The sequence below is a fragment of the Trichosurus vulpecula genome, chromosome 5 (assembly GCF_011100635.1).
Source record: "Trichosurus vulpecula isolate mTriVul1 chromosome 5, mTriVul1.pri, whole genome shotgun sequence".
Lineage (NCBI taxonomy): Eukaryota > Metazoa > Chordata > Mammalia > Diprotodontia > Phalangeridae > Trichosurus > Trichosurus vulpecula.
In genome coordinates this window covers 213816930-213837461 of record NC_050577.1, presented here as the reverse complement: position 1 = coordinate 213837461, position 20532 = coordinate 213816930, and the positions used below count along the sequence as shown (strand labels likewise).

The window sequence follows — 20532 nt, the reverse complement described above, 5'->3', positions numbered from 1 at the left end:
AGAAGGAAACATATCTCTAAATAAATGTGTGTGTTTGTCACTTGAAGATAAAGTGCAATGCCCAGCTTTATTTCAGGGAAAAATAAACCTAGCCTTCTCTAGTACATCTCCTGCCCATTCTCTGCCCAAGAGATAGGCCTTCGCTATCCCTGGGAAGTCCTAGTGTGTGTCAGAGAGGTTTGTTTAGTGAGCTTGGGTGTGAGGAACCTGATAGCATGAGTGCCCTCAGGCAGTCACTGAACATTTATTAAGTACCTATGGTGGGTCCTGCTCTGGGCTAAGTGCTGGGGATGTACATGGTCCTTTTTTGAGCAATCACTTGGCAATAATTGGGCTTGATTCTTGCAGGTCTTTGGATATCACCAATCAAATGAGTGCATCTGAAGAAACAAAAATTCCTAATGCTGGTAGTCAGGTAAGAGAGTTTTGAGAGTTCTTTAATTTTTTTTTTTTTAGAACACTTGAAAACAGGATTCTACGCTTCTAGGCTTTTTTCGAGAATAGTGATATCATTGGATTTCTTTTTTGCGTCTGTTTAACTGGCTAACTTTCTAATTTCAACAGATTGACAAAGTCTTTAACAATATTGGAGCAGACCTTCTAACTGGTGGTGGATCAGATAGTAAAGAGAATGGGATACAGAACACACAGAAAAAAGTAAGCTGCTTTTAAATTGTCTTCTTGTATTACCCTTTTTTCCCTGTGTTTGAAAATGATAAATTTTTGTCGGGAAAACACTTCTTGGCTTTTAATAGCTTTCCAAGAATCATTAAATAAATAAGTTTTGTTGAACCTGAATGTATGGATAGAATGAAACTGTGTATTCAGTGTATTGCAAAATAAACAACTGCTGAAGTTATATCTCTGAGGAGACTCAGACTGAGTTACAAAATAGTAGTAATCGATGCTGATTTTTTTCTTTCACTTGAAGGTTTTCTTCACATTTTCATTTTTGATTTTATACCATTAGTATTTAATATCTTTCAGAGCAAGTGGTAAGTTTCATGATCAGGACTGTTCAGTGGCCATATGCGATGGATTTAGCTTTTAACGTACGTCTAGAATGGGGTGGGAAGGAGCGGGGACCTTTAGAGGCAATTGATTGCAGCCTCTCATCATACAGATGATGTGCCTCCTTTTACAGAGAAGATCCTTGTTGCAATATCCAGTGATGTGCTTTGTATATTTTTGGGAAGTGTTAACTAGCAACTGCATTCTTATGTTTTTAAATAGCATTTCATTTTTATCATGTTAGAAAACTGTAATTTTATGCAGCTCTGGGTGTTAATTGCAGACTTGTATGTATTTACCTGTGGAATGTCAAACCGTTTACGCATTTGTTATTTATGTAGCAGTCTCCTGTCATTTTCATTTTGGTAGCTCATACCATTTGTAAATGATGCATTCATCAGTTAAAAAGATAATGAGTATGTTATCCAAAAAAGATTCCTTTTTTTTTTTTTTTTGGAGTGGGGAAGGCAGGGGAGTTGGGGTTAAGTGACTTGCCCAAGGTCACACAGCTAGTAAGTGTGTCAAGTGTCTGAGGCCTGATTTGAATTCAGGTCCTCCTGACTCCAGGGCCGGTGCTCTACTCACTGTACCACCTAACTGCCCCCCAAAAAGAACAGTTTGAATTCATTCCTATTTATTGAATGTCTACTGTGTGTAAGCTGCCATACAGAATATAGAGCTGGAAAGGATAGGGTCAGTCCATTTCCTTTAAGATGCTGACGCACTAGCAGGAGAAATAAGATATGCCCAATTATCTCATTTGGGTCTGGAATGCCTCACTACACAGTGATTTGTTCAGAGTTTTGCTGTCATTCTGAAATTTGGGGAAAGTAAAGTAAAATAAAGTTAAACAAGGCCTTAATGGAATGGACCTTGAACTAAATGGACAAGAAATGTACCTCTCTTAACCAGGACAAATTTAAGTCTTTTTCAAATCATTGTTTGTGTGAAATTATTGTCAAACCTACTGTGTGAGTATACCATTTTCCAAATGTTTAATAGCATTTCATGGTTTTGTAGAGCTTTGAGGTTTAGCAGATACTTTCACCATAGCTACCCTGTGAGCTATGTTGGGCTGGCATCATCACACTCAGTTGATGCGTGAGGAAGCCGAGAGCTGGTGAGCTTTGCACTTTCAGATGCTGCTCAGTCCTGGGCCTGGGGACTCCTGCCCAGGCCTTTGGCCTAGAGGCTGAGCAGTGTCTCAGAGACTTCTTTTTGCTGTACTTGGTGAAGGCACTTTAATAAAACCTAGTCTGTGAGAATTCAGGGTTAGCTGGAAGATCTTTGCCTTAAAAAAAGGAACTCTAACATTGCCACATGAACTGTATTTTTTTCACTTTGAAGGCATCACTGACGCTTGAAGAGAAGCAAAAGTTAGCGAAGGAACAGGAACAGGCCCAGAAGTTGAAAAGTCAGCAGCCGTTGAAGCCCCAGGCCCACACCCCTGTGGTACCCATCAAACAGGTTAGAGTTTATTTTCTTTGTTACTATTTTATTTACCCCCTTTCAGACAATAGTAATATGAAGTTAGTTATGCCCAGGAGATACATTTACAAAGACATCTTTAAATTGTACATTCTCAGAAGATTGTGGTTAAGATGGAGGGAAGGTTGTCACCGAAAGGTCAGTGACAAGTGCCAGGTCTTCCCCTAGTCTAAGGTTTGGCAAACACTTGTCACATACACCTAATTCTCTCTAAAGCTGGCTAAGTGGGCTGACTCTTTCAATTGATGGTTTTTTTTTTGAGCAGAGCTATGTTGTTTTTTGTTTGGTTTTGTTTTTTAAATACTCAGATTTCAAAACAGTAAAGGTGCCAGGATCAAATACATACAGTTCAAAGAATTGGTCTTTTGGTTCCATACAACCTCAGTTGGTAGCAGGAATAATTTAAATTTTTTCTTGTCATGACATTTTTATTTCAGAAGACTTCCTTAAACTTCTTGTTAATGTTAACTGAAAAAAAAATCTCCCTCTGAAAAGATGCAGAAATCAGCATAAAATTATGTATTGTGAACAAAGCATTTTTAATAAGGTCAATTGACTATGGCTTCTTGAGCTGAATTTTTCCTGTCAAAAGTTAGCATGCTTTATGTGGTTTAAGAGTGTAGCGTTGATGCAAATAGACGTAATCACACTGCGGTTTTCTATATTTTGCAGACTAAGGACTTGACAGACACTTTGATGGATAACATGTCTTCTTTGACCAGCCTTTCTGTTAGCGCTCCCCAAATTTCGGCTTCTACTAGCTTCTCTTCAGTCCCATCCATGGGGATGGGCATGGGCTTTTCCACACCAGTTGATAATGCAAAGAGAAGTTTGACAAATGGCCTAAATACCAATATGGGCTTTCAGACGCCAGCATTCAGCCTGCCAGCCAGTGCAAACCAGCATCTCTTCAGCAGTCCAGTTACACCTGTAGCAGCCCAGATGACTCTGGGGACGCCTTCTAGTTTACCGAACCTGCATACTCGGAGGGCTTCAGCTGGAATGTCACAGCAGACCCCGCACAGACCCACTGATATGTCTGCTCTGGACAGTCTGTTTGGGCCTCAGAAACCCAAAGTTAGCATGAACCAGTTATCTCAACAGAAACCAAACCAGTGGCTTAATCAGTTTGTACCTCCTCAAGGGGCCCCAGGGCCGGGCAGTTCAGTAATGGGAACACAGCTGAACATGGTAGGACAGCCTGCCTTTGGTTTGCAGGGCAATCCTTTCTTTAACCCACAGAACTTTGCACAGCCTGCCAATATGACTAGTAGCAGCTCAGCTAGCAATGATTTAAAAGATCTGTTTGGGTAAGGCATCTCATGTTCATTTTGAAGAATTGATTGCATTTTAATCATGGGTAAGCTGATTTCCATCTTGGTATGTTTGATTGAATATCTGGCTTGGAGGAACTTTCCCTACAGGAAGGAGTCTGAGAGATTTGGTGGAGGAAAACAAGGGCATCCACGTCAGCCTCGTAGTGATGTAGAATCCTGTTGTTTGTACACATTGAATGCAGTTTGATTTGTTCCCTCCTGCATTCTCCTCTCCCCTTCTCAGTGATCTGAAGGCATGGCCCTAACCAGGCTCGTTCAGAGCTGAAAACATTGGTGTCAGTGGCTCATCTCTCCCTGCATAACTTGGTGTGACAAATCAGTGACAAAAGGAGTCGATGGCATCGGCAGGTTTTCTCTGCCCAGTGCCACCAGATTCACATGCCACAGCTTTTCAGTCTTAATTTTAATTTGTTCTTTACCCAGTTGCTTGAATTGATTCCTGAATTGGTGTTTCTCTAAGTAAAGCAAACTGTAAGCATATAGAAAGGATCAGGTCGTTTGCTTTTCTCAATCTTTATGCATTTTGTTGTTTTCTAGACAGTTCTCAGCACATATTGCAAAATTTCACTCATCTTGCTTCTCATTGGTTCAAATTGTAAAAGCCTCATAAACCATCTTCAATGCAAGACGAATCATTGTAAAACCTGGTGGAGTACGGTCTGCCTCCTGGCATAGTGGGTTTTGTTCCTGGGCTCCCTGGGGAGTGTTTGGGATCATTTGACTCTTTCTTACTGTGCCTATTGTAGCAGAGGAGCCCAACTGTTTGGGCAGTCACTTGGCTCTCTGTTATGGGGCATTGCCCTGTCTCTTCTTGCCTTCTTATGTTTGAACTGAAACTTGTGAGGTTGCATTTTCCACGGCAGATTTGTAAGAATCCAAGTGTATTTGGTGAATAAACTTTTAAAGTTGATGCTGTATTGCTCCAAATGTAATAAACTTTACTTCTCCCAAAATGAGCAGTCGTATCTTCTGCTTGCCAACAGTGATGCTCAGCTTGCCCATGATACAGTCTGACCTCTTCTCCGTTAATGCCACCAAATGTTAATTCTTCCTTTCCTAAGAATTTCAGGAACCTTTATTCTAACATTTTGATGTTCAGAGTTGACCATTTGGTGGAAGGAAAGAATTAATTCTTTAACATTTTTACAGAAGACCTACATGCTTTATTTTTTAAAGCCTTTCATTGATGATATTGTTCTTTCATTTGCTGCTTTAAAAAACCACAGGGCCTTATGCTGTAAATGTGATTTGTATTTTGTTAAATTATATTTCCACAATTAATGCAGTGGTAAATTTAAACACATCTTTCAAAGAACTGTGTGTGTGTGTGTTATGGTTGCTGCCTTCATATTTTTATTTTGAATTATCTGGGACCAGCAGTGGTTTTAAATAAACCATGTGAAGTTTTGTGTGCTACTGAGACTCTTGGTAGGTGTCCTGGGTTATACTGAATTTGATTCTAAAATGTGATTGGATGATAACAAAACAATCTTGCTGCCAGCATATGGTATGAGGGGACTTTTTAAAATAAATAAATCAACTTTCACATCTGATATCTGCATGAGCTGTACTTTATTATATCTGATCTCAGCAGTGACTTATATGAGGAACAACTTGTGATAATTTACCTCAGAAACGAGAAGCATCAAGAAGAAAGGGTCATTTTGCCATAGAAAAGTATATTGGTGATATGATTGCATTCTTTGTAAGGGTGTTTTTATTACTATTGGGGGTCTGAATCATGCTTGGAAAATTCATACATGGAATGAATATTTGAAGAATTTGAAGTGTATTTTCTTTTGTGATACTGAAGATAATCGCTGTTTAGTAGAAGCATTTTCTCCTTAATATAGAGGTGCCTGCTGCTCCTGATTAACAGGAATGCCAGAGTTGGTCATAGGCAGTTTGGAGGGGTAAAGAACTGGGGGTGGTCACAAGCAATTCGTGAATATCATCTGCTGAGGCTTGGAGAGGATTGTAATCATGTCTGGTGAAGGGTTAGTACCCATGCTGATGACATGAGGGCCCCGAGGGCTCTTTCGCAATATTGAGTTCCTGATAGTTTGGTTTTAATTGAAAATTAGTTCTTCAAACTTTTAGAAATGTAATTGAGATGTATTCTATCACTTTAAAAAAAACTCTCCCATTCATTTCGTACACATTGAATTTCGCTTCAGTATATTGTAGTTGCTTTTACTGCCACCGCTCTACTCCACCAAGAAATTGTTTTGGGAAGAAAACTATTGTGCTAAGTTTAAGAGGGATTGGGAACTACGTGAACAGGTACTTTTTAAAAAACTCACATGGTCTACAAGATTATTTTTGTCTTCTTGAATTGGAACCCTAATATTTAGAATAGACCTTTAAAATTCAAGAGGAATTTGTAACTTTATAAATAATTGTGCCTTTCTCTTTTTTCTACCAAGTTCATACTTTTCTCCTGTGAAAAAAAGCAGAATGTATGTACCATTCTAAAAGGAGGTACAAGTAGATTTTCTTTTCTTTTCCCTAGATGGGTGTCTTTCCTGGCGCTTAAGTGAATGAAGCTTGTAAATGAGAATAAAAATTCCTGTAATGTCTACCTCACATCATTGTTGGAAGTCTCAAATGTGATACACTGTGTAAAACACTTCACCTGTGAGCATTTGAATTGGAGTAGTTTTCAAGTTTAAAGTTGTGGTTTTGGTTTTAGTTAGATTTCTAACAAACTTAATTATCAGAAGCAAATTCATAAGAATGTTAAAATCAGAATTTTCTGGGTGAAAGGGACCACCTGAGAGACTATTTGGTCTTTTTTTTTTTAATTAAACTTTCTTTTTCATCTCTCTCCTGCTCCCCTCACTGCCCAGGAAAAAAAGAGAAAGGAAAAACAAAACTCTTGTAATAAATATGTTTAACACGTTGCCACATTGGTCATGTCCATAGTGTGTATCTCATTCTTCATATTTAGTCCATCACATACTTGCTGTGAGGTAGGTACATGATGCTCATTGCTCTGACTAAAGTTCTTAAGTCTTTCAAAGTTGCTTCTTTTTACCATGTTGTTACGGTTTATATTGAGTTCATCTCAGTTTACTCTGCACGGGTTCATCGATCTTCCCAGGTTTCTTGGAAACTGACCGACCCCTTGATGCTTTCTTATAGCACAGTGATGATGGTGATGATAATAGCTGTTATGTAGCACCTTCTGTGTGTCCAAAGTATATCATTACATTAATATACCACAATCTGTTCAGCTGTTCCCCACTTGATAGGCATTTCCCCCCATCCCACTTAGTTTTCAGTTCTTTTGTTGTACAGAGGAGGAGGCTAGAACCCAGGCAGAGAAATGGACTTTTCCAAGAGTGTTTTGTGAGTTACTTGAAGAGCCAGGCCTACAGCTCAAGTCTCCAGGACTGCAGCCACTTGTTTGCGCTAACACACGGGGCTTCCCTTGTCATATGAACATTTATGTATTAAGGAGGCTGTTCTCCATCTCACTTGATCCTTTCTCCCAGTTACAGCAGCACTATTTTTACATACTGCCTTATGAGCTATTTCTTATCTTTATCAACCAGAAGAGCATTTCTGGTCTGAAGTAGGTGCTCGGCTGCATTGAAATTGTAGTATGTGATTCATCTGGCAGGCAGTTTATTAACTGCTTAATGTGGTTGTGGCTTTAGGCCCCGAAGGATGAAGGAAAGTAGTAGTAGGAGATAAATGTGGCTATATGGGGACCCTGAATGCGGAGAGAATGAGTTTGACCTTGAGCCTTTTGGTAAAGCAGAGTCATTAGGGGCTCTGGTACTGTGTACTATTAAAGGAGATTCAGACCTTCATCTAAAACTTGGAAACCAGATCACAGCTAGAGCAAGTGGTGTAGGGCACAGTCTGGCCTTTAATTGCCTCTCACAGGATATTTAGGACAGTATGGAACCATGTGGGCTAGATGGTAGGCATAATCAGGCTGTATTGGAAATCTTTTAACTTTTGGGCCCAAAGAGTGGTTTTTAGTGGACTGAGGACCATGTTGTTCCCTACATCAGTGGCTGCATATCACCTCTATGGTCAAATGCAAACTACTCTGGTATTTTGGAACTCTTGTTATTTTGGAACCTAGCTCCCACCTGCCTTCCAGCCTTAATAGTTCTTCATGACCCTTCACACATTCTACAAATCTGCCAGACTGCCCATCTTGTCATTTTTCATATAAAATACCCATCTGTGTGCTTTTGCCCAGACTGTTCCCAGTGCCTCGAAAGCTTTCCTCCTCTGCCTCTTAGAATTCCCCCAAATTTTGCCACCATCTGCAATGAGGCTTTTCTGGATCCCCCAATTGCTGATGCCTCCACTCCCCAAATTGTTTTAATTTGTCTCATTTCACACATACGTACATGTTGTTTAGCCGCATTACAACTATAAGCTCTTGGAGGGCAAGAGCTGTTTCATTTTTGTCTTTGTATCTGTCTGGCACATAGTAGGTCCCTAATAAATGCTAGTTGAACTAATGAAAAATATTTGTTGGTGTTTTTCACATTGTTTAGATTCGAAGTTAAAGTGAATTTTTATGCTCTTTAACAGTTTTCTATGTAATTAAGCACATGTCATTTTCCTTGTAATTAGCACAATTCCTTGTAATTAGAACCCATGTCATGGCAGCCTTCCAGTGATAAACTTCTGCTGGTTCTAGGCAGGCTAGTTCTCAGATAAAAGAGATAGTGAGTTAATGGATTTGGCAGAATGGTGGGGATAGTATTGAAGCTTTCAGAGCTTTTGAGTCGCATTAATTTGTTCCAGTCTTAGGGAGTTTCATTTTCCAGATTGGCATTCATTGATGTGCAGGTTTTTGTGCAAACTTGGGCCAAACTTTTATTCTAATTTTATAAGGCTTATCTTTCACATGTATTTTTCTTTGATTACAGAATACTGTTTATAACTTGTAACCGAGGGATAGGACTAAATAAACATATGTTGTGGATGAACAAGAATCCGCCAACTTAGGCAGTTGGGAATTTGTGCCTTTTGGTTTGTGATCTTGTGTTAAAGGGACCTGCAGTGTCAATAACAGATTTACGTGCATGTTCTTCTCTGCTATTTATTTCACTTTAATTTCTTGGGAAAGACTTTACCTGGGGAATGTGCTTGACATGAAAATGTTGTTTTCAGGGCCTCACAGCAAGCACTTATTAAGCACCTACTATGTGCTGGCAACAGTACTAGATTCTGGGGTGCAAAGACAAAAAGTCTCCACTCTGAGAGACCTTATTTTCTGTTAGGGGAAATCACAAAGTAAACATGAGGTAATTGGGGAGGGATTAAGAAGGGGAGTGTCAGGAAAGACTTCATTTAGGAAATGGGGCTTGGACTTTGATGGGAAAGGTGGTGGTGAAGCTGGGGCCTTCATTCCAGCACACGGTGCATGGCATTGCCCAGAATTATGCCCCTGCTCTGGTTTCTCATTCACAGCCTTTCAGCTAACCAAAAAGCCCAAAGTGTATGACTTCAGGGATCAGAAGTTTAGGCCTGTCAGTCCAGTTGTTTTAGCAGGACTTCCTGACTACCAGTGCTCAACAAAGAGACTTCCCCTTTCCTTCCTCGTAAGATGTAAACTCCCTGAGGGCAGGAACTCAGAATTTCATCTTTTTTGTGTGCCCAGTGCCTAGTACCACCCTTGGCAAATAATAGGTGATTCATAAGTGCTTGTTGATACTGTTGGGTTAAGTTAGGATGGTTTTTGGCCACACCTACACCTTTTTTTGGTCCTTAGAACTGTTTAAATTGGGGTCTTTGATTTAGAGACAGAAGACCTTAGAATTCATCTGATCCAATTATGTCATTTTGCAAATGAGGAAACAGACCGTATGAGAGAAAATGACTTTCTCCAGGTCACACAGTATATGGTTAGATATCAGGTCCTCTGACTCCAATTCCATGTCTTATCCCAGCATCACATATGTGTTCTTTTCCTCCATTAGATTTGCCATCTCCTTAAAAGCCCTTATGCTGTATCTGAGTTTGTATCACCTAGCACAGTACCTTGAGCATAGTAGTTTAATAAATGTTTTGTTCATGAGCCCTTCAACTGCGTTAGGGAACTCCTGGTAAGGAGTTCCCCTCTCCCTGGCCTCCTACCCCCAAATACAGATCTGCATTCACTTCCACAGTGTGTAGTGTTAAGAGTAACTTAGATTAAGCAACTTGTCTAGGAGCACTATAAAGAGGTTGGCCCTGTGTGCATTACACTGCCTCAGGAGGTTTATACAATCTGTAACCAAACATTAAGCCCTTACTGTGTGCCAGGGTCTGTGTTAACCTCTGGCAATTGAGAGATTGAAAAGAAGGTCATTAAAGATTCAGTAAAAAAAAAAATTGTATTTGAAAATTAAGTCACAAATTCATTTTAAGCATCCAAACCCTTCTCAGTCTCTAAACCCAAAACCGAGGGGCCACGGTGTGAGGAAGGTGGTATAGATGATGGAGTGCTGTCCATGGTATCACTATGCCTGAGACCAAATCCTCTCCAACATGTGTACTAGCTGTGTGGCCCTGGGCATGTCCCTTAACCTCAGCCTTAGTTTCTCCATTTGGAAAATGGAGCAAACTAGCACCTACCTACTCGTGGGGTTGTTGGGAGACTCAAATGAAGAGAATGTAAAAAGCATTTTGTATATAAAGATTAGTGATGCCTGTTGTAAAATGAATGGGCTCAACTCGATGGGCTCTTAGGTCCCTTTGAGCTGTAAACCTGTGATACTCTGCTAAGAGTAGGTTGAATTGACTTGAGTTAAAGTGGAACTCAGTTGTGCTGTGGAAGGATCTTTTGATTATAAACTTCAAAAGGTTTCTGATTTCCCTGGAGTAGATACTTCATCCCAGTCTCTCTGTCTCAATGTGTCACCCTCTCTATTTCTGTCTCACTCTTTTTTGTCTCTGTCACTTCCCCTTCCCCATGTCTATGTCACCCCTCTTCTCTGTCTCCCTCTCGAGTCCTCTCTGTTTCTCCCCTCCTGCCCTCTCTGTCTTTCCATTTCTGTCTTTCCCTCCCTTAGCTGTGTCTCCCCCTTTCTCTGCCTCTCCTTCTCCCTCTCCCTGTGTCTCTGTCTCTCCCTATGTCTCTCTGTTTCTTTCTGTCCCCTCTATCTCTCCTACCTTCTGTCTCTCCATCCCTCTTTTCTTTACCTGTATCTTCCCCCCAGGTCTTTGTCTACCCCCTTCTCTGTCTCCCTCTTCATCTCCATCCTCTCTCTCTCTCTCTCTCTCACACACACACACACACACACACACACACACACACAGAGTCATTGGCTAGTCAGTGCATCTCTGGTGATGAATGTCTCAGAATTTAAATTGACTGGACCTCAGATGAATCCTTTCCCACTTAGAAGAACCTGCCAGACCTTGTGCCTACCCCTCCCCTCATGTGCTCTTGAGAGCCCTTTGTCACTTCCATCCATCCCCTCACAGACCTTTGGATTAGACTTCATTGGAGGGAACGCTCCCAGTGACAGAACTTTGCTTAAATGTTTATTGACTGGTACCAAGAAGCAAATATGAAGCAGCCTTTGTATTTAGCTAAAGGATCATGAAACCTCATTGCTTTAAGCCAGTTGCTGGTTTCTTTCAACCCTTGTTGACCCAATGTGCTGTGTCTCCTAACAGCCAGAAGGTGTCACTGTAGCCTAAATAGCTTACAATTACACCTGTTTCCAGCAAGCTATGTGTACAAATAGGTTTGAGAAACTATGTCCTCGAATATTTGTCTTGTCCTAGGCTAGCTCTAAAAAGGGTGGAGACTTATGGAAAGAAAGTAGTGGCCAAAGGCCTATGGCACCTGTTTGCTTCATTTGCCCAAAGCGGGGTCACCTGGAATCACTGATTTAGAACTGGATGGAAAGTGAGAAGCCATTTAGTCTAATGCCCACATTGTATGGATGAAGATCACACAAGTAATGATAATGCCAGAGGCAGGATTTGAACCCAGATCCTTTCATTTCAAACCGTGTGCTACTTCTACTGTCCCTGTCGGTGTTCACCTGGGTCATTGGGTGACATTCTCAGCTCGACTCTCTGCTTCTTGTATACCACTCTTTACCTCCCATCCTGGGTGACTGGGTGACCCAACAGATAGAGTGCCAGCCTTGGAATCAGGAAGACTCATCTTCCTGAGTTCAAGTCTGGCCTCAGACATTTACTAGCTGTGTGACCTCTTTTTGCCTCAGTTTCCTCATCTGTAAAATGAGCTGGAGAAGGAAATGGCAAACCACTCCAGTATCTTTGCCAAGAAAACTCCAAATGAGTCACGGAAAGTCGGGCATGACTGAAACAACTGAACAACAATAGCACCATGTATGCCATCTTTAATAGGATCTGTGAAAACAGATGTTAGGTCAAACTGTGGCAATAGTTCGGCAGTATTAAGATGGGGGTTAGTTGCAAAATGATGGCGAGACAGGGAGACAGTGGATAGAATGCAGGGCTTGGGAATGTGAAAGATCTGCATTCAGATTTGATACTTAGTAATTGCGCAGCCCTACTTAACTCATTTAACTCCGCTGAGCCTCAGTTTCCTCATTTGCAAGATAAAAATAAGTATACCCGTAGCACCTCATCACAGGGTTCTCGTGAAGCCGAATGAGATAAAAGATGTAAAGCTCTTTGCAAATTTAAGACATCATCTTTTACATACATGTTGGTCATTATGTTATTGTGGAATGGTGTTGGTTGGGGAAATCCATGACATCAGCTTTCAGGCTTGTGAAAATCAAATGAGACAATATCTTTAAGGCTTTAAGGCTTTGCAAACCTTAAGTGTTTTATAAATGTTGACTCTTCTGTGCCTATATTACACTGTGGATGAGAGACAGACAAGGTATGGTGGGTAGAGAGCTGGGCTTAGAGCTATGGAAACCAAGGTTCAAGTACTGTCTCTGCACACATTCTGGCTGTGTGATTCTGGGCTAGTCACCTACTCTCTCAATGCCTTGGGCTGTCCAAGACTACGCTGTAGAGAAGGTATGAGTCTACATTGGTAAGGGTTTTTCTCATCTGGGAATTCTTTATATCAGTGAAATCATAAGTGCAGTCTCTGACATTTAAAAAGTTCGAGAGACATAGTTTCTGGGTAATTTAATAATTTTATTAATATGGCTGGCATGTTATTAATAAAAGATGTCAGTGGTACCCTCTAATGCCAAAGACAGTCATGGTGGTAGGCTCATGGCATATATGCCCTTGAAAGAGGAGTGTTCCTGAGGGTGGCAATTATTGGTTAACAATTAATGAGAGAATGAATATTACAATGAGGGGCTGGACCTATTCTAATGAACTTTGGTTATGTCATTTACTTCTAAATTACCCTCAGCCTTGGACAACGTATTCAAAGAATTTATCCCCACCCAAACTTGAATGGTATTAAATTTCTTGGAAGGTTGACTGGAGTCTGACCAAGATTGAAGAGAGTTAATTCAATGTCCTTCAAGAGACTGAACTTTGAAATGAGGACTGTAGAAAAAGGGGAAACTCAGCATTGGATGAAGAGTCAGTGTCTTGGATTCTAGTTTCATCTCTGCTTTTAATTCACTTTGGGACCTTGGAAAGTCACTTAAACACTCTGCCTCAGTTTCCTTATCAGTAAAATGGGAATAGCATGTACCGTAGGGATCTTATGAGGGAGGGAGGTTTTCTTGCTTTTTTTTGCAACATGGCTAATATGGAAATACGTTTTGCATTATTTCATACGTACAGTGAGTATCATTTCTTATCTTTTTAGTGGATGGGTGTAGCTCTGGAGGGAGGGAAAGAATTTGAAACTAGAAATTTTTTAAAAATGTAAGTCTTTTGCAAATAGGGCTTATTTCTTAGTCCTAGCAGGTGCTTAATAAATCTTGTTGATTGATTGATACTGCCCCAGGCAATTCTCTGTTACTAACCTATAAAGTCATAAACTGATTACAGTCTGCACCGGTGGTTGGAGATCCTGTATGGAAAGTTCAATACGCTGATGAATCAAATCTCCTTTGCATATTTTTCAGATGTTTGCAAAGGAATTTTGTCTAGAATCTAATATACTTTACTCCAGATCCTTGATATAATAAACATTCAAGTTCTCATTATGTACATGGTCTCACTGAGGACAGACTCCTCCAATGTGGAGATGCTTAACCTGGGGTCTGTGAACTTGTGTAAAAAAATTTTTTTTGGTAACTATTTCAGTAGTATTGATCTCCTTTATTATGTATGTTATTTTATGCACTTAAAGACATCCTGAAGGGGGAGCTAGGTGGTACAGTGGGTAGAGTACTACCCCTGGAGTCAGAAGGACCCGAATTCAAATTCAGCCTCAGACACTTACTAGTTGTATGCTGGGCAAGTCATTTAATCCTGATTGCCTCCCCCTTCCCCTTCCCCTTGCCAAAAAAGAAAAAGGCATTCTGAGAAAGAGCCCATAGGCTTCAGCAGACTCTGCCAAAGGGAACCATTCAAAGATGCTCCAACAAGCTTGTGAGAGCCCATTGTTAAATTGTCATTGGGAGCCTTTATTTATACCTTGGAAATAGGCAAACAGGGACTTGGCTTATTGTTTTGTTGATTTTCTACACTTAAGAAAGAATAGAGAAATGTTGATGTTAAGAATAGAGAAAATATTAATGGTGCAAATTAAATTTAAATGTGTCATATGCATTTTTCCCCTGGTGAAACAGTTGTTAAATATTGGCTGTTGTTTGTTGTTCACTTATTTCAGTCATGTCTGGCCCTTCGTGACCCAATTTTGGATTTTCTTGGCAGAGATACTGGAGTGGTTTGCCATTTCCTTCTCCAGCTCATTTTACAGATGAGGAAACTGAGGCAAACAGGGTTAAGTGACTTGCCCAGGATCACACAGCTAGTAAGTACCTGAGACTAGATTTGAACTCAGGAAGATGTCTTCCTTCATCCAGGCAGCGTTCTATGCACTATGGCACCACCTAGCTGCTCTAAATATTTACAATTTACTAGCACACTTCTGGGTTTGTAACACACAAAAAGTTAAGAATGCCTGCTCTAACAGGAATCTTAGGATCACAGAATCATAAATTTAGAGCTAGAAAAAGACCACAGAGTCCAATTTTCTTGTTTTACAGGGGAAGAAACTGAGATACACAGTGCTTAAATGTCTTGAGCAAGTCACTAAGCTCTTTACAAAATTAGTAAATGTCTAAGGTAGGATTTGAATCCAATTCTTTCTGTGCCATCAGGATTGGAATTCACAGCTATTCTTTGGAATGTTTTGTTGCCAAATTCCAATAATCCAGGAGCATGGAGGTGAACTGATTATTTCCCTGCAGGACATAGCAAATCATCTTGTTTGGGGCATAGGAAATCATCTGATTGGAGCATAACAAGAATGAAGATGGTAAACTCTACATGCCTACAGACAGCCCAGCTCTAGGGGAACTTGGAGGCACATCAGTCTTGTTCTGTTCTAGAGATTAGAGCTGAAAGTGGGTCCCTGGAAGGTGACTGCTAGTCCAGTTAGTCCAACAAATGAGGTTGGTTTAGGTGGAGCTGAATGAGAGGAAAGACAAAAACCAGAAATTTTTAGAGTATGAGTTCATTTACAGCACAAGTCATCAGATGTCATTGGTATAGGGAACACCCAGGTGAAGAAAACTCTTGTTTCCCCATGCAAGTCAACAGAGCTGCCTAGAAGATGATGCTAATAATTAGCATGCATGTATATAGTGATTTAAAGTTTGCAGAGCATTTTATTTGTGTTATCTCATTGGCTGTAACCTCCCTAGGAGATGTTATCCTCATTTTAACAATGATGGTGACTTGCCCAGGGTCACACACTCTGTAACTAGTGTCTCCAAGACTGAATTCACTTTGCACTAAGCTACCTGGCTGCCTAGAATACCAAAAGGATCAGTGACTTATCCCAAGTCACACATTCTGTATGTCTCGAAGTCAGTATTTGAACACAGGGTTTCCTGACTTTGAGACTAGCTTTCTATTGATTAATACATGGTGCCTTGCTAGGTGGTGTAGATTAGAAAATAAAGTCAGGAAAACCTGAGTGCAAATCCTGCCTCAGACACTTTCTAGCTGTGGGACCCTGGGCAAGTCACTTGGACACCTTTTTGACATTAGTTTCCTTGTTTGCAAAAATGGGGGTAATCCTACATCTCCCTCACAGGGTTGTTGTGTGAAGATTAAGTGAAATAATATGTGTAAAGCACTATATATGTGCCAGCTATTATTAATGAAAATAATATAATAAAAGATACATAATATTTGTGTATCTGTCTTTTAAGGCCAAATTGAGTGATACAAATGCATAGCAATGTGGGACTTCCAGGCATCAGGAGAATGGGCTGGAGTAATGACTCATTGGAGAAATGGGATTTGAGCTCGTGTCCCTTCTTCCATTATAACTGTGAGCATTTACTGATACTAACAGGAGATACATGGAAAAAACACCGCAGAGTTGGGGCAGCATCCTTGTCCAATCTACTGACCTCACGAAGCGTCAGTTGGAGATATCTGGGAGGGTTACATTCAGGTCTGGCACCATGTTGGAAAATGGCCAAACTGGAGAATAGGGCAGCTAGGTGGTGCCATAGTACATAAAGCACTGGGCCTGAAGTCAGGAAGACTTGAGTTCAAATGTGGCTTCAGACACTTTATGGCTGTGTGTCCCTGGGCAAGCCACTTAACTATGTTTGCCTCAGTTTCCTCATCTATAACATGAGCTGGAGAATGAAATGGCAAACCACTCCAGGATCTTTATCAAGACAACTCCAAATGGGGTCACAAAGAATCAGACATGACTAAAAAACAACCAAACAACAACGAACTGGAGAATAGCTAAAGGCAGGCAACCAAATGATGAACAGATCTTTAAAATGTGTCCTGTGATGAACAGTCTAGATTGGAGAGGACTTAGCAGGGCCATGGTAGCTGTCCTTACCTATTGAGGAAGAGGGATCAGATTTAATCTTTAAGCTCCAGAGCTGAAACTAATCAATACTGAGCCAACTCTGGTAGGAAGGACTCTTTAACAATTAGAGATAGATTGCCTTGTGAAATAATGAGCTGTACATTGTGGAAGTATTCCAGTGGAGGTTTAGATATTATAGAGAGCATCATTGCACAAGGCAGAAAGTTAGAACAAAATACCTTGAGGATCTCTTGCAACTTGAATGAGAGAGTCATCACATCTTAGTTTGTTGAGGATAGAGCCTTGGAATAGATTCTCTGGGCCAGCCGCCGTTGTCATAGCTCAGTCCTTATCATATTAAATGAGAAAATGCTCAAAGCACCATCTCATGGTTGTACTTGCATTTGGTGAATGGCTGAGGTCCTTTATGGGCAAGTCACCTCATAGTACCAATACTAGACACTTAGTGGGCTTTGAATAAATATTTGTTTGAATGAATAATTTGCAGTGCAGTCTTCCTGAGGGCTTCCTGGAGCACTTTCCAGACCAGGGGAGCAGATGCCCTTTTAGCCATCACAGACTCATATACAAATGTTTCTGAGGACAGAAAACTCTGCTACACCTTTATCATTTGAAGGTTGTTACTGTTCAGTCTTGTCCAGTTTTTCATGACCCTGTGGACTGTAGGACACTGATACCATCCATGGGGTTTTCTTGGCAAAGATACTGATGTGGTTTGCCCTTTCCTTCTCCAGTGGATGAAGGCAGAGGTTAAGTGACTCATCCAGGGTCACACAGCTAGTAAATGTCTGAGGTTGGATTTGAACTCAATTCTTCTTGATTCTGGGTCCAGCACTTTATCCACTGAGCCACTTAGCTGCATTTTGTTGTTAAATATTGTTAAATGCTTGTTGATTGATTATTAAAAAATTATGGATATAAAGAATTCAGAGAAGCAAAGGAGTTTCTTATGTATAAGAACTGATGCAGAATGAAGCAAGCAGAACCAGCAAAATGATAAATATAGCGTAACATAACATAACATAACATAACATAACATAACATAACATAACATAACATAGCATAGCATAACCATGGCAGCTAGATGGTGCAGTGGATAGAATCCTGGAACCAGGAAGACTTGAGTTCAAATCCAGCCTCAGACACTTACTAGCTGTGTGACCCTGGGCAAGTCACTTAACCCTGTTTGCCTCAGTTTCCTCATTTGTAAAATGAGCTGGAGAAGGAAATGGGAAAACAGTGTCTTTGCCAAGAAAACCCCAAATGGGGTCATGAAGAGTCCAACTCAACTAAAACAATGAGACAGCAACAACCTCCCAGAGATGCTGTGAAAATCAAATGAGATGACATTCATAAAGCACTTAGCATGGTCCCTGGCACACCATAGGTGCTATCTAAGCTATCATCATCATTATTATTATATCAATGCAAATAAACAACAACAAAAACTGGATCCTAGAGAAGAGAGAAGACTTCTTTTCTTTGAAGAAATGGGGGACTGTGGGTGTGGAGCATTGTATACAGTCAAAGTCAGTCATCATATTGGTCAGATTTACCAGATTGCTTTTTTCTTTCCTTTTCTTCATTGCAAAGAATGTTTCGCGAGGTAGGAGCATAAAGAGAGAGAGAGAGATTTGGAAATGAAAGTGGTGAAAAAAATAAGTTGTCAATGAAAATTTTTAAAAGTGGGTTGAAGGCAATGCGGTATAGAAATCTATCTTGCTCTACAGGAAAGTAAGGGGAAAGGGCATACAGGGGTGGTGGTGACAGAAGGGAGGGCAGACTGAGGAAAGGGGCAGTCAGAATATATGCCATCTTGGGGTGGGGGGAGGGTAGAAATGGGGAGAAAATTTGTAACTCCAAATCTTGTGGAAATCAGTGTTGTAAACTAAAAATATTAAATAATAAAAATAAATTTAAAAAACATTTTAAAAGTGGGTTGAACTACCAAACTTCTAAGGTCCTTTTTAGTTCTAAAATTCTAATTAGAGGGAAAGGGAACAAGTATTTATTAAACACCTACTTTGTTAAGCAGTATACACATATCTCCTTTGATTCTCATATGGACCATGGGAGGCAGGTGCTTTTATTATCCCCATTTTAGAGCAAGAAACTGAGGCAGAGGTTAAATGACTTGCCCAGGGTCGCACAGCTAGGAAGTGTCTGAGGCTAGATTTGAACTCAAGTCTTCTTGACTCCCCATTGTACGACATAGCTGCAGGTACAAGCAGCTTTGTGTATTGTAAAAAACTAGCCTTGAAGTCAGGAGATTTGGGTTCCAAACTTTCTCCAAAATAGCTATGCTGCTTTGGACAAGGCACTTGCCTTCCTCATCCTCAGCTGTAAATCAGATTTCAGAGGATCACTGATTTCAAGCTGGATGGGACTTTTGAGGTCATCTAGTTCAGTTTCTTAATTGTGCATGCGGGAAACTGAGGCTTGGGGCATGGTCACATGGGCATAGAAAGTGGCCAAACCAGGGTTCAAGCCCAGCCTCTCTGATGGCAAATCAATAACAATGTAGCACATGCTCTAAGGGGGACAGTCCCAACTCCCACTTACAGGTGGGACCATTACCTTAGACCACGGGCTTCCTCCAGCATGTATGTATGCATTATGTTCTTACATACAGGTATTAGGAAAGATGGGTAGCTGGAGGAAGTAGCTGTGTGACCCTGGGACAAGTCCCTTAACCCTGTCTGCCTCAGTTTCCTCATCTGTAAAATGAACTGGAGAAGGAAATGGCAAACCACTCCAGTATCTCTGCCAATAAAACCCCAAATGGGGTCATGAAGAATAACTGGACAAGACTGAAGTGACTGAACAACAAATAAGGAAAAACCTTTGTAAACCATAAAGTTCTCGGAAAATAAGATTATTATTATTATTATTACCTTTATTCTGAAGTACTCCCTGCATGTCCCTGTTGAAATCATTGGCTGAATCAGAGCTGGAAGGAACCTGGAAAGCCATCATTTTATAGATGGGGAAATTAAGACCCAGAGGGGTTAAGGGAACATGTCCAGCTCACACAGGTAGTAAGTGACCAAATCAGGATTTGAACCCAGTTCCTCTGTGCTCTTCCCGCTGTAAGCCCCCTGCCTCTCCAGTAAGGAGTGATGCTCTTCTGCCAAAGGTACCTGGGTATTTGTTGCCCGATCCTCTGTCCTCGGTGCTGGAAAGAAACTTGTAAATGTTTAATCAACTTTGCTCCTGAATGCCTGCTTTGGACGAGAGCCTATTAATAAGTGGAGTGGCTGAGGGGCAGGTATGATGTCCGTTACTATAGCATCCCCTTGAAGAGGATCTGGGAGTGAGAAGCACAGCTGAGCTCAGGAAAAGGCACGTGGGGGTGGGGTGCAGAGCGCAGCCCAAACCAAGGCAGGACTAGAAAGAAGCAAAGGCACAGGGATGTGCTTCTTTCCCAAGTCACTCAGAGAGTGCCCCCTTTGGAATCTCCACCTGCAGCCCCTAGGAGTCTGCCTTGAGCTTCATTGCCTGTGCATATGAGAGCTGCTGCCGACGTCCGGACTCTCTTTTAGGTCTCTTAAGGAGTCTCCCCAGCCTGGTTGCTGTCAGACCCCATTCCCCGTTGCTTTTTTTTTCTGTCCTGGGAGAACTTGATTGGATTCCATCTTCCTGACACTTCCCTGGGAGAGAGTGGTTACTTGTCTTCCTGGGAGGACTCCGCATGGGCCTCTCAAACTGGAAATGAGCAAGAAGGATGGACACAGTGAATGATCGCTGCTAACCTACTCGAGGGGCCCCTCATTCACC

At 41.0% G+C, this 20532-nt stretch overlaps 1 protein-coding gene across 2 annotated transcripts in view; it reads left to right on the top strand.

The window, feature by feature from the left end:
• Positions 1 to 5389, top strand: part of SCYL2 (SCY1 like pseudokinase 2) — a 77135-nt gene extending 71746 nt beyond the window's left edge. The window contains exons 15-18 of one of the 2 annotated variants that reach the window (XM_036759751.1): positions 349 to 415; positions 565 to 657; positions 2359 to 2478; positions 3172 to 5389. In XM_036759751.1, the coding sequence (XP_036615646.1) occupies positions 349 to 415; positions 565 to 657; positions 2359 to 2478; positions 3172 to 3813 (922 nt within the window). In that variant the 3' untranslated portion in view covers positions 3814 to 5389. The remainder of the gene's footprint in view (positions 1 to 348; positions 416 to 564; positions 658 to 2358; positions 2479 to 3171) is intronic. The other variant, XM_036759752.1, reaches the window with a different exon arrangement.
• Positions 5390 to 20532: the final 15143 nt, after the last annotated feature.